This window comes from Podarcis bocagei (genome assembly GCF_964188305.1).
Source record: "Podarcis bocagei genome assembly, chromosome: 7".
Lineage (NCBI taxonomy): Eukaryota > Metazoa > Chordata > Lepidosauria > Squamata > Lacertidae > Podarcis > Podarcis bocagei.
The window spans coordinates 49,497,707-49,511,605 of NC_138132.1; the positions used below are offsets into that span (position 1 = coordinate 49,497,707).

The window sequence follows — 13,899 nt, forward strand, 5'->3', positions numbered from 1 at the left end:
AAGGAGTCTCATCATCATGGAAGACACTTTTGACTTGGTGCTTGTACTTTGGGCCAAAATTTTATACCCTGCTTCTCTAACCTTCTCCTGGTCATTGCATTGTGAGAAATATACCAAGGCTTTCTGTAGGAACTCTTTCAGTAGATATGCACTTTTAAGAAGGCTTGATTTCTTGGGAGTTAGCAATAGCTCTCCGTTGTGGCTTGTAAGGATGCTCCGGGTGAGTTTGAAATTTGCAGACACTGAACTGCTAGATTGGATGAGACAAAGATCCACAGAAATCCTCTCATTTGTAGCCCCCCCACCCAATTTTCCTCAGTTACTCTCATGAGGTGAAGGCATTGCGGGGGCTACATTTCTCCACTGGCCCCTGCACAGAAACGACCCTTTGACTCTGCCTTTGTAGGATCTGGGGAAGTCTCTGGGTGCCTCTATGCTCAGGTTTGTATGAGATGTCTACCAGTTAGCCAGATTGACAGTTATTGAGCTTATTTCCCACAGAGGGTTTAGGATTAGTTTTATTAGTCTCTTATAGCAGAACCAACAAAGAGTCTTCTGGCACCTTAACAACTTAGAAATTTATTTTGGCATAAGCTTTTGTGAACTGCAGTTGGCTTCATCAGATGCACAAGGTGTTATCCTGAGTTACAGGTGCAAACGTACACAGCTCAGGAGTAGGAATTGTCAACAGTTAAGTCAGAAGGGAAGAAAATGCAGAAAAGTACAGAAATTGATTTTTATGCCATTTACACTGGCCATTCCCACAAAATCTAGTTACCACACAAACATTCTGGCATTGGTTATCCAATTAACACAGTCTATGCCTTAATAAGTGTGCTAGTCTGCAAAACAGACCATATTACTATTAAGAGACCATATTATGAAAGGGTGCTTGCTGGATTCAGGGCCTGAATGTAAGGCAAGCCCATCTGTCCCCCCCATCTTTTCAAACAGAAAGGGAAGAGGTGATTCCATTGCTGTGTCCAGATCCTTGTCTCTGGGGGAAATTTCAGCTGTAAGATGCTACAAACTTGCAGAAATGGAAGTGACAAGATTCTGTGACGAGCTGGGCAGACTTCTCCCTTGTGGGCTGTTGCATCTTTTTTTTTTTTTTTTTTTTTTTTTTTTTTTTTTTTTTTTGCATGACTGCTGTATTTCAGGAACAGTTCAAGTCAAGCTGCCACCTTGCTGGCAGAGCCACTGCCAGTCAGTGTGGAAAATAGTGAGCCGAATGGAACAATAGTGTTAGGAAGCTTCTGATGTCTCATCTGGTCCAAGTCCAAGAAATTGCAGGTGATGCTTCCAGGCTCCTTTTGCTTTCCTGATTGACAAGAGGTGTTTGGGCATAAAAGAGGTCTAATGCCATATTCTTCTGCTCTTCCTCAGACCTAACTAGTGGATAGCCCAGTAGCTTCAAGGCATCCTTACAGACCTCTTGCAGCTTTGCTATTTGGAGATAAGAAAGGGCCTTCCTCCAAGCCTGTGACACATTCACTGCGTCCCTGGAGTCAACATCAAAGGCCTGCTTGCCAAGGCCCTGCCCATGGGTGATGTTGTGCACCCAGGACTGAAGGTTAGGAGAGAAGGGCAGTCCTGCAAAACTGTAGAGCTGAGCAGCCTTGGCCAAGGGATTGATGGCAATATCTTCATACCGCACCAAGAGGTAGCGATCTTGGAGGGTGCTGGGAAGGGCCTGCCTGCCTTCAGTGTAAACCTCAACATGACTTTTGCAAATCTCCTGCATGGCAGCGTAGGGCTCAGTATCCATTGCATTCCTCTTGTGTCTCAGCACAATCCTCGTGTCCCGGGCCAGGCTACCTCCTGTGTTCTTGCGAGAGTGGAAAACGGCTCTGGGGTCACGGACCAGGTGGATGATTTTGAGGTTCAGGGAGGGGTCATTGAGGAGAGGATAGAGCACCTTGAGGTCAAAGATCCTGACCACCTTCAGGACAACATGGCTGTAAGACCTGCAGGCCTCTTCCACTTTGCTGAAGGGGGATTTCCTACAGAGCGTCTTGCAGGCATGCTTGGAGATGAAGTCACTGCGCTGGAAGGAGTTGCACACTGGTGGGGAACACAAGGCCCGGCTGACCTCCCACTGGAAGAGATCTGACACATTTCTCTTCTGTGGAAGGTAGGCATCGAAGACTGACATGTCGCACTTGAAGACAGACCGGATGAGGTCCCGCACCGCCATGTGCAGGACCTTGGCGCTGTTTTGGTACATGGTTGCCCAGACGTGCCAGGCTGGCTCCATCATGTAGAAGACATCAGGATGTTGGCTGAAGATCTGCCCGACAAAAGAAGACCCTGACCTCCAGGAGGAGAGGATGAGAATGTGCACCTGGGATGGCTCCTGTGCCAGAGGACATTTCCTGCCATGAAGCTGAGACCAGAAGGTGAGGGCAATGAGCTGTATCGCCAAGATCACAAGAACCATTAACCTGGTCAGCTTCAGCATGGCAGCCCAAAGCCTTGAGGGTGGGTAAAGAGAGAGAAAGAGGGAGAGAAAGAGAGCACATTTCAGAGAATTGAACCACTATGCTCCTAGGGCCAAGACCTTTCAACACCCATCCTGTATTCAGAACTGGAGAGCTGTTTGAGTGCTAACTGGAAAAGCACTTGTAGACAGTCTAAGGGCTCATAAAATCCATTGGTTACAACTTGGACAAATTCTGGCTTTTGCAAATAAGTTGGCCAGAACAGATAATGTTCTTAGGTCCATGTTTTCTAAATATACGTATGCATATTCAGCTGTCACTTTGAAAGGGTGTGTTGTCAGTCATATAAAGAATGGTTAAATAGGAATTGTAGAGAAATAACTGACCTGATGGCAATCTGGGAATTGGGTCTGGGCAGAAGACAAAATGGCAGGGGATATGGGTCTAGGCAGCCCCTGAGAGCCCCACTTCATAAAGACGTGCTCAAAACAGCATATTGATGGTACTGCATCCCAAGCATCCTGATTAACCCATTATGGCACATCAACAAAAACCTTTCTCCACAATGCTGGAGGGGTGGCAGCAAAATGAGGACATTCTGCTACACATGGTGGCATTGCCCCTGGATCTGTGTGCTCTGGGCAGGGAGTCTTGCTGAAATTGCAGGAATTATGAAGCAACCAATAGATCCTGATCCCACTGTAGTCCTTTACTACATGCCGTCCTTGCACATTTGGAGCAGTGGGGGGGGGGGTTATGCCAGACTGCTTTTTTTAGATTTCAGCTCGGCATTTAATACCATTCTACCACAACGTCTGATGTCTAAACTGGAAGATCTGGGGCTTCCATTATCACTGTGGGTGGATATTGGACTTTTTGTCAGACCACCCCCAGAGGGTTCGGTTGGGCCCTTATACCTCTAATATGCTTAAGACTAATACAGGAACACCACAGGTATGCGTACTCAGTCCGCTCCTTTATATTCTCTACACGTACGATTGTGTCGCTACTCACCCTAGTAATAGGGTTGTCAAATTTGCAGATGACACAACTGTGATTGGGCTCATCCATGAAAGGGAGGGTGAAACGGATTATAGAGATGAGGTGGAGCGGCTGACAGAGTGGTGCGGAGCTAACAACTTGCTCATAAATACAAGGAAGACAAAGGAGCTTGTGGTGGACTTCAGGAGACAGAAGAGCAACGTCCAGCCACTTTTGATTGATGGGGTCTGTGTGGAGAGGTTAACAACGTTCAGATTTTTGGGCATTGAATTACAAGAGGATCTGTCCTGGAGTGTCAACACAAGGGGGCTTGTGAAGAAGGCGCAGCAGAGAATGTACTTTTTGAGAATACTAAGGAAAAACCATCTTCCGCAGAAACTGCTGCTTGCCTTCTATCACTGTGCCATTGAGAGCGTGCTCACTTATGGCTTATGTGTGTGGTACTACCCAGGACAGGATGGGGTTGTGCAGGGTTGTTAAGGCAGCAGAGAGCATTGTTGGCTGCCCACTCTCCACCTTAGAGCAGATTTATGCCACAAGGTGCCATAGGAAGGCACTGGACATAGTAAAAGATCCATCGCATCCTGGTCACTGTCTCTTCGAGCTCTTGCCGTCGGGACGGAGATACAGGACGATGAAGACAAGAACGAGCCGTCTTAAGAACAGCTTCTTCTCCAGAGCGATCTCGGCCCTGAATGGGAAACCCGGACTTTGAAAGTCATCTAATCTCCCTTGCTGTATTATACTGTATTGTTTAATTAGTGTTTTTATGGAGCAGTCAAGTAATTTCGTTGTCCCCGAAGGGGGCAATGACAATAAAGATATTATTATTATTATTATTATTATTATTATTATTATTATTATTATTATTATTATTATTATTATTATTATACTACCCTATTTTGTCATAACTATCTCATGGTATTTCTTCTGGATCTTACCCGTCTGGAAATTGCTCATCAGTGGGAGTCTCAGGCTGGATGAAGTATGGCAAATTGCACTATCATAAAAGTAACACAGAAGCAGTAAAGATGCAACAACACAGTCTATGCAGAGCGGTGCAGGGCGACCATTTTGTTGACACGTGGTTTCTCTTAACAGCATATATGGGAGGGGGAACACAAGATGAGACTTTGGGAAAGCCCTTCTCCCACATTTATATCACTGCAATCCTTAGCAGGGAGTACTCCAAATTATTACTCTTAAGCTCTTTGAATTGCTCAGAAATTATTCATGGGCACCATGTTCATTTCACTGGTTTTGAAGAAACATATACAAACCGCTAGTTCCTAAACTGAGTGAGGAGTTGGCAGGGGAGGGGTCAGAGCTTGGCAGTCTCTGAGGTTTTTGGTGGGAGCTGTCTCAGAGACCAGGGGAGCAAATGCCTATAGCCACTAATGCTGCCATCCCCAAAGGGAAATCAATGCCCTTGTGATTTTAAAATAGACATCCTTCTGGGAATTCCATACCTGTGGGGTGGGGAAGAGGCTGCATTGTGGCATCCAGTGCCAATCCCACCGTGTTGCTTGCCTTATAGATGCCACCTGACCTTTTTAAAATGGGAATGCAGGGGGGAATTACAAGCTGGTTAGCATAATGTTGGTTCTGAGTAAACGGGTGGAAAGCATTATCAAAGATAAAATTATTAAGCAATATAGCACAGAACAGGCGCAAGAGGCACTTTTGGGAATCTAAGAATCTCTTATGATCATCACAAAATATTAGTGTCAAATAATAGGAACTGGTGAGCCTCAGAATCAACAATAGGCAAGCACCTAAACACCCCCAAGTGCAAATAAAGCATGTGTTCATGCACGCACATGCGCACGCACATGCGCACGCGCACACACACTACATCCAAAAAACCTCACCAGAGGCTCCTGAATCACTAAAGGCTTCTGAGCTGCCTCCAGAGAAGCAATAGACCTGCTTACTCAGCCCTTCAATCTCAGAAGCCAGTCTCGTGCAGCCAGGGCAAATTAATACCTAAGGCATCTGGGAAGGCAAGCTAGCTAGCTAGCAGTGCCTCTTCTGCACAGATGAAAACATCCAGTCAAGAAAGCAAAACCCCAGGCAGCCTCAACACGGGAGCAGAAACAGAGCCTCTTGAACAGACTAACCATGCAGGGTGTTCCCTCCCCTTTCCACACACAAGTCAGTTTCACACACTGCCAGGTTAATTCCAAGAGGGGCAGCTGTGTCAGGACAAGCTGCAAGGGCATATTCTGCCCAGCCGGCTCTCAGCAGTCCGGATCTGAAACCTGGGAGTTTTAGGAAGGTCTATATGAATGTATAGGGACGCGGGTGGCGCTGTGGGTTAAACCACAGAGCCTAGGACTTGCCGATCAGAAGGTCGGCGGTTCGAATCCCTGCAATGTGGTGAGCTCCTGTTGTTCGGTCCCAGCTTCTGCCAACCTAGCAGTTCAAAAGAACAAAGTGCAAGTAGATAAATAGGTACCGCTCCAGCGGGAAGGTAAACGGCGTTTCTGTGTGCTGCTCTGGTTTGCCAGTCATGCTGGCCACATGACCCGGAAGCTGTGGACAAACGCCGGCTCCCTCGGCCAATAAAGCGAGATGAGCGCCGCAACACCAGAGTCGGTCACGACTGGACCTAATGGTCAGGGGTCCCTTTACCTTTACCTTTATATGAATGTACCCACAATATTTTTATGTGGCTGGGAACAGTTCCCTCCCTGCTGCATCTTCCACTTGGCTCCCACCCCGTTACCCTCCCTTGGACTTCTCCTTCTGTGACCACTGCATTCACCAGCTGCTTAAGCAGAGGACAGCCCAGGGCTGCACACAGCTGGTGGCCAGCGTATAGCTTCTCTGCAGTGAAGGAAGCAGCTGCCCTCTTTGCCTCTCATCTTCCAGGGGCCGTTGGGGCAACGCCTTCCATCTTATGGGAAGAAGGGTGGGGTTTTATTTCACTTGTTAAGCAGGCTGTAAAATACCCTGCAACGCACCCCTAGGCCTTTACCTCTGCTGTTCCTTATGCCAGATCCCTGGCAGAGTTTTCATCCGATAGGGATCACTTGTTAATGCAGGTCAGTGTCTCCCTCTTTGATCCTGGGCATCCAAGCAGCATGGCGGAAACAGACACATGCTCTCCCACTGGCAGGCGCACACTTTTCTCCCACAGAGCCTCCCATCTCACTCACCTCCCGTTGATCCAGGGGCCTCCTGGGGTCGCAAGCCCAGCTTCCTTGAGGAGCCACAAGCAACAGGAAGAGCTGGTTGTTCCCTGGCAGCAGATCTGCCCAGTCCTGCACTGCTGGGTGCTCTGTGGTGTGAAGGCTGCTGTCAGGAGGAAAGGAGGGAACACACAGGAGAGGCACCTGCTCCAACCTGTGGAGGTGTGTGCTGAGAGGGCGGGGGTGGGAAGGAGCTATTCGGCCAGCACAGCTCTTCTGTGTGGAGGAAACAAAAGATGCCTGCAGGAAAGAGGGTTGGAATCCCAATCCCAGGGCAGTGTGACACAATGCCCTGAGGTGCTCCTGCCCACCTATGCCAGCCCAAAGCTTCACTGCAGCCTGGTGCAGCATCCAAGGCATGGCAGGCTCCCCTCTTGACTGCCACCACCAGAGCTGCAAGACCACCTTCATGGCCAATGTCCACACCCTCTCTGGCAACCCTTGGTGCTCCTTCTCTCTGGGTCACAGACTTCCAAAAGAGCAGCTCCAGAGGGTGCTGCCCTACTGCTGCAGGGTGGGAGCCGGGCAAGCTGCAAGGGTTGCTACATTGAGATCCAGGGAAAGGCCGTGCCTCTTGTTCCCTGGAGAGGTAACCTTGCTGCTGAGCATTTGCCTGTGGGTCTGTGCATGGGCAGAGAAATGCAGAAAAGGTGGAGGGGGCACTACATAGGCAAGTGCTCTCCCTTTGCTCACTGGTTGGGTAACTTGGTACTGTAGCCTGAAATGCTAGGAAACGTAGATGCTAAGAAGCTTTCCTTGTCCCCTTCCCCTCTTTGACTCTTGTGATATCTTTTATGCGGGCATGCATCGCCTTTTGATCTAGCAGAGTCTGCATAGGGCAGGAGAAGGCTTGGCCTTGGAGGGAGAGGGATGGGAAAGGGAAGGGGCAGGAAAAGTGAGCAGCCCCTGAACTTGGCAACAGCCAGAAGCTTCTATAGGAAGGTTAAGACTGACTCTGCGGGGATCTGGCACACCCTGTAAACCAAACCCTTCCTGCTAAGACATCAGTCTCCGTCCAACAGTAACCTTCTGCTGGGAGACTGGAAAGCAGCCAGGCCTGCTCCGGGAGGCTGAGAGCCCAGGGGTGGCTGAATGGGCACTGATGGATGGGCAGGAAGGGCCGGGCTCCTTCTACTGCCAAGCACAGAGGCTGAGGCTTCCTCCCCGCACTTGGGCTTTTGTTCAGCCATCCGGCTGTTGGCTACTGATGTACGACAGGCATCCTCATTGCCTAAGGATTTGGCCACACTTTGTTTGTCCTGTGCCTAAAAGGTGTGTCCAATAGGTTTTCATCATCATCATCACCATCAAACCTTTTATTGGCTCCACATACAAACATCCATAGCAAATCAGTACAGAATTACCGCCTTCCCAGTGACACAAAACATTTGTCAGATGAAAGAGGCAGAGCAGTCTAACATTACATGGCTCCAGGGAGATCAGACGTCTGCAGTGTGTTTCGACAACAAAAACCAGATAAAGATATTTAGCCACTAACCTGGTGAGCTCCTGATTATTCCCCAAAAATAGAAAATATATGACCTCTAACTCTGGTTTCCATTTGGGGATGCAGAGTTGATCTAGGAACTGCTGCCGGAGATCAACATATACCGGTAGTTTACATTTAAGAACCATATGTGTAAGAGTTTCCACCTGATGGTCTTCACACGGGCAAATTCTTTTTCCTTCCACCATTCTCGAGAACCTTCCTCATAGGAGGTTTGAAGGATTTGAATTAAACCTGGCCAGCAAAAATGCCCTTCTTTCTTGAGGATTAAGCAAAAATTCAAGATAATTGTGGTTAATTTCATGTGCCCAAGAAAGTTGAAAGTTAAGAGGGGAGCATGTTTTCTCTGCTGCTGCTGCTGCTGCTGTTAGTTCCTGGCATTCAATGTCCCACAACCTAGTTTTTATTATAGCCCTGGCAGATGGTGGGGACATCAATTGCAAAATTCCACTGACAGCCCAAGTTGCTGTACCTTTATGTTAAACCGTTTTAGCCCTAAGGAAAGAAAGGGATCTAGCAAAACTTCACTAAGGAGAGGATCTTTATCTGTTGTGAGGCAGATGTTTAACCAGCATGTAAGAAATCTCGCCCAGCTATGGTCTCTATCTTGTGTTGACCTCCCTCTAGACACAAGGCTGCAAAGGCTACACAATGTGGGACAGCAAAATTCTTAAAAAGGAAAGCTGCCTGCACTCATTCTACCCTGGCAGCCAGACTGGAATGCCGTAGAGCAATTGAGCTATAACTTTGGCGCTGAAGACCTTGAGAGCAGAGGGGGTATGTGAATTACCTCTTGTTATAAAGAAATGCATTATGGCCTGCATAGACATCTTACTGGCATTCACCGCTGTTGCACGGTGCGAGGACCATAGAAGCCCATGATGGAATGTGATTCCCAGGTAGTTGAATTTGAATACCTGCTGGATGTGTTTTCCACCAAATACCCAGCTATAGCTATTGCATGAATTCCCAAAAAACATTATTTTGCTTTTATCAAAGTTCATGCACAATTTCATTCTGGACAGATAGTCAATACAGGAATTTAACAAACGTTTTAGGCCAGTTCTTGTCTGTGAAAGCAAAATCATATCATCTGCGTATAGAAGGATGGGAAAGCTTGATGTCTTGAGTTTTGGGCTGTGGGCATCCAGCTGTTTTAGTAAAGAAGTGAGGTCGTTAAGAAAAAGATTAAAAAGAGAGGGAGGGAGTACATAGCCCTGCTTTACACCTGTTTATAATGACAGGATCTGTCATTACATTCTCTGGTATTGTTCTTATGCGACAGATGTTCTTTGTGTAAAGTTTTTTGATCAAGTAAAGTAATCTAGGTTCCAGGCCCATTGTCTCCAATTTGGACCATAACAGCCCCCTAGTGTCAAAAGCAGCCTTGATATCAAGGAAGGCCACATAAAGACACTCTTTATGAAGTCGCGTGTACGTAGTGGCTAAATGAGATAACACCAAACAGTTGCGTAAAGTAGATTTCCCCGGCCTGAACCCTGCCTGCTTTGGACCTATGATGTTATTCTCATCAAGCCAAGTAGTTAGTTTATTTAACAGATGTTTAGCATACAATTTCCCATTGTTTGACAGTAGACTTATTGGCCAATAATTTGATGTCAGCTTTTTGTCACCCTTTTTAAAGATTGGGATAATTATAGATTGCTGCCATGAGTTAGGTATGATACCAGATCTATCTATCATAGTGAATAGTTCCACTAGTATTGGAGCCCACCACTCTGGCTTGGCTTTGATCAATTCAGATGGAATAGCATCAGGGCCGGCAGCCTTTCCTGCTTTCATCTGGTCAATTAAAGTTATAACTTTGGTGATGGAGACAGGGGGCCCACTCATCCACGTAAGTAAAATTGGTATGGTCCTGACTATCAGGTGGAATACAGTCATTAAAGAAAACCGCTTTAAAATGCTCTACCCATGACATGATGGAATCAACATCAGTGAATCATCCTGTGTCTGTGGAGAGTCTGCTACAGCCTTCCAAAATTTATTATGATCTTTCTTTAGGATGGTTGAGAGTAGCGTATCCCAACATGCCTGACTATATCTTATCCGGCTGAGCTGGATAGTTTCCCTAAGTTGTCGAGATCTGGAGAAGTTAATGTCAGGCAATCGAGAGCTGCCTGTCTCTCTGAACTCTCTATAGATTCTCCTGACCTCGGTTTTAATTGCTATGATTTCTTTGTCAGTCCAGTCGTCAATCCCCCTCTTCTTAGGTGGCCTGTGCGAGTGTAAATGAGACAGTTCAGTTGTTAAAGTGTCAATAAATTCCTCAAACCGAGTGACTCCAACAACAGAGGAAAGTTCACCTTTCTCTACCGAAAACAAATGAATCACATGGTCAGAATTCACCAAGCTTTGGAAAAGAGATAGTGTATGCTCGTTAACTTGTATCCTTGCGTGCTGGAGACTCGGTTCCTGGGGGGATGGATTAATTAATTGTTCTGACTTCCTCAATGGAAAGACAAGTTTGCAATGTCACTGAGCATAGGATCACCTATGTAAAACTCAGCCACGTAGGGCATCAAATTATTGGGTATCAGAATATAGTCCACCATACTATTTCCCTGCAGGGAGATATAGGTAAAATTCCCAGAGCCTTCCAATCAGTTAGCCAATTGAGCCACGTCAGGGCCCTGGTGGGTTGTCAGCTTGGTGAGTCGCAGAGCAGCCAGATTAATTACTGGATCCTGGGATCTATGTTCCCAAAAACAGAAGTCTGGAAGAACAGAGGTATCCAAGATCTCCCATTCTTTTGTATACACTTCCCACCCTTGGCCTAGGTTTTCCACTAGGCTCATGCTTTCTAGGCACAGGTCTGAGTATTTTTCTATTTGCCCTGCTGCTTTCCCTGAGAAAACCCACTGTTTTGGAGCTGAATTGGAGTAAACATCAACCTGAAGAAAACCCAGTTGCCATTTGCTATGATTCAGTGGTAAAGAGCAGGTTTCCCTGGGGGTAAGCGATGGAGCAAGCAGAAGTATGGACGAGCTCACAGTGGGGTGAGCTCATGGTGGGGCGTTGGACAAAATGACCCAATGGTTTTCTTCTAGTCCTGGTGCTTGACAAAATTCCTCCTCTAACTGTGATATTTGCGAAACGGATTATCTGACATTACTGGCTTTGTGAACACAAAGTACAGGAAGATTAACTTCTTGGATCAAATGACAGAAAAAGAGATTAGCGCAAAGCTAGGGGCCCAAATACAAGCAAATTGGTGGGAGGAGAATGAATGAAATCTTCAACGGCTGCTGCTTGGGGGAGAGCTGTTCATAAGGGTAAGCTTCTCTGGGCAAGTTCATGGATGGTGGATGAAATACACTTGGAGTCGAGTGTGAATTTCATGCTCTTTATTCAGTTCATAGTAGCAATGAATGAAACTTTCCCCAAAATGTCTAGCTATATATACATTAGTTACACAATGGGCCTCGCGTGATTGGCTGATTCCAGGCTGCTCCTGTAGGCCAATCAGGTTTCGGATTCACCTCCTCCAGAAGCCTGATTGGCTGCTCCTGCAGGTCAATCAGGTTGCTGATTCACTTTATCCAGGAGCCTGATTGGCTGCTCCTGCAGGCCAATCAGGTTGCTGATTCACTTCCACCTGGAGCTGGATTGGGTGGCTCCTGTGGACCAATCAGACTGCTGTATTCTGGATCCTATTGTTCTAGGATTCAGCTCAGTACATAACAATGGAAAAGCTTCCACAGTGCTCCCCTTCTTCATGCCCTCAAGTGAAACCAGAATCTCAGTGCATCCCAGTGGCATCATGTGGGGGGCGACGGTGGCCATGGCCCTGGGCACAGAATTCTGAGGAGGAGCAGCCCAGCTCCCCTACAACAGGCTTCCTTGCCAAGGCTGTGTGGCTGCCACCTTCCAGACCTGTGAAGAGGTGAGCCACGCCCAGGCCTCCATCTCCTTGCAGCTGGCAAAGGGTCACCAACCCCTGGGCAGAACTCCCACCAGAGGGAGCTCAGACTTTTTCCAGTCTGCACCGGTCCTTCCCCAGGGTCTACCTCCCAGCGTGTACCTTTGGACGAGGCATGTACCCTGCAGGGGGAATGCAGAGAGGAGAGCCACCCATTCGCCTGGAACCCGCTGGTGCTTGTCCTCATGCCTCATGACCAAGAGGCGGCGGCTGGAGAAGGGCTGCGCTTGGCACCTCAGCCTGCTCTCCTCCACCGTCCTCCTAGACCTGATGCAGCTGTGGCTCCAGCACTGCTGGGATGCCACCAAGCCTGCCAAGGAGCGCCAGCCACCACTTCCACCAGACCTCGCTGAGCTGAGAGGGCAAATGTGGCTACCATCCAACGACCTCTGCAAGGAGCAGCCACCGTAGGGGCACAGCAAATGAAGTCCACTTGTTGCCTCCAGTGTGATGTCCACAATAAGATTAGGGGGAGTCATTCTTGCCTTGCCCCAGGCGCTGGCAACATGTGGGATGCCACTGCTGCACCCCAAGGAGGTTGCCTACCAGGGCGGGGCTCCTCCCTCTGGCCCAAATCAGCCCTCATCTCACCCAGCACTAGACAGGATATGCAAGGGTCCTTGGCTGTTTACCCAGGAATTTTATCTTGCCATCAAAGGGCCAGGAGAGGCAGAAGAACAGCCCAGAAGTGACTCTAGAGAGCCAGAAATTTTAGAATGGAGAGGAACGCAGTGCAATTGGACTGGGCTGCTTTGCAGTGCTGGAAGAAGCAGGAGAAGAGCAGCCTCTGTGCCAAGCCGGTGGGAAGGTCCTGTGCCAGGGCTTAAGAGAGATTCCTGCTAATGTTTGATGGAGCCGAGTTATATGTTATTTACCAGGGAGTGCCACCAGAGCCCCTGAATAAAATACGCCAACATATAAAAAAAGCACATAAAGAGTTATAAACTGACTCAACGTTTACAGCTGTCAGTAAAATATGACCTTTTGTAAGAATGTTGTCTTCTTTTAAACAGGAAGTTTCTCTTAGGAGGAAAGACTGTAGCTCTGTGGCAGAGCAGCTGCGTGGCATGCAGAAGCTGTGCCACATTCAAGCACAACACACCTTCCCCAGTAGCATCGCCAGGTATGGCCAGGAATGTCCTCGTTTTGAAACCCTGGAGAGCCACACTCAGTCAGTGTAGACAACTGAGCTAGACACTGTGTACAAGGCAGCTTCCTATGTCACTGTGAAACAAATGCAGAGAGGGGAAAATGCAAAGATCCCTTAACCTTTTTATTAGCAGGAGGAAGGGGAACCTTTGTGACTCCGTGGGGTAGATCCTTATCCAGATCAGCCTCACAGGCCAAATTTGGTGGGGTGGGAGCACCAACTTGTCAATCACATGATGGCACAACAAAGTCATGTGCAAGGTACTTTGAAGTCCCAAAATCAGGATGTCAAAGTGCTTCCAAAAGAGATGGTTTCTTTTCTCATCCTAGTAGGTGTAACTATAGATCCCCCGCTAAAATGATGGCTTAAAAAAACATCCGTTTCAGTACGAGATTCTGATGCACACACTTTCCTGATTCAGGAATGGGTGTGTCTCAGAACTCCCTGCTAAAAAAGAGAGGGTTGCCATAGTTTTAGCAGGGGATCCTATGCAAGTTTGCATAGAAACTTCTGCTAAAACAGGGCAGGGGGGAGGCCTCTTTTAGCAGGAGGTTGCAGTGCAAACCATTTCCTGAATCAGCTGGTGAGTGGAGATTATGTCCTGCTCAATTTGGCTGTTCACTGCTGGAAACGGGTGCTCAGTCAACACAAGAGATTCCACC

The 13,899-nt window shown here is 47.7% G+C and overlaps 1 protein-coding gene across 1 annotated transcript; it reads right to left on the reverse strand.

Moving 5' to 3' along the window:
- Nucleotides 1–1,129: 1,129 nt before the first annotated feature.
- LOC308591371 (carbohydrate sulfotransferase 4-like) lies at nucleotides 1,130–6,734 on the reverse strand. Its single transcript, XM_081202098.1, has 2 exons — nucleotides 6,605–6,734; nucleotides 1,130–2,474 (listed from the first exon to the last, which is right to left on the reverse strand). Exon 2 carries the CDS (start codon nucleotides 2,459–2,461, stop codon nucleotides 1,265–1,267), a length of 1,197 nt encoding a protein of 398 aa, XP_081058224.1. The 5' UTR covers nucleotides 2,462–2,474; nucleotides 6,605–6,734; the 3' UTR covers nucleotides 1,130–1,264.
- Between the last annotated feature and the right edge of the window lie 7,165 nt (nucleotides 6,735–13,899).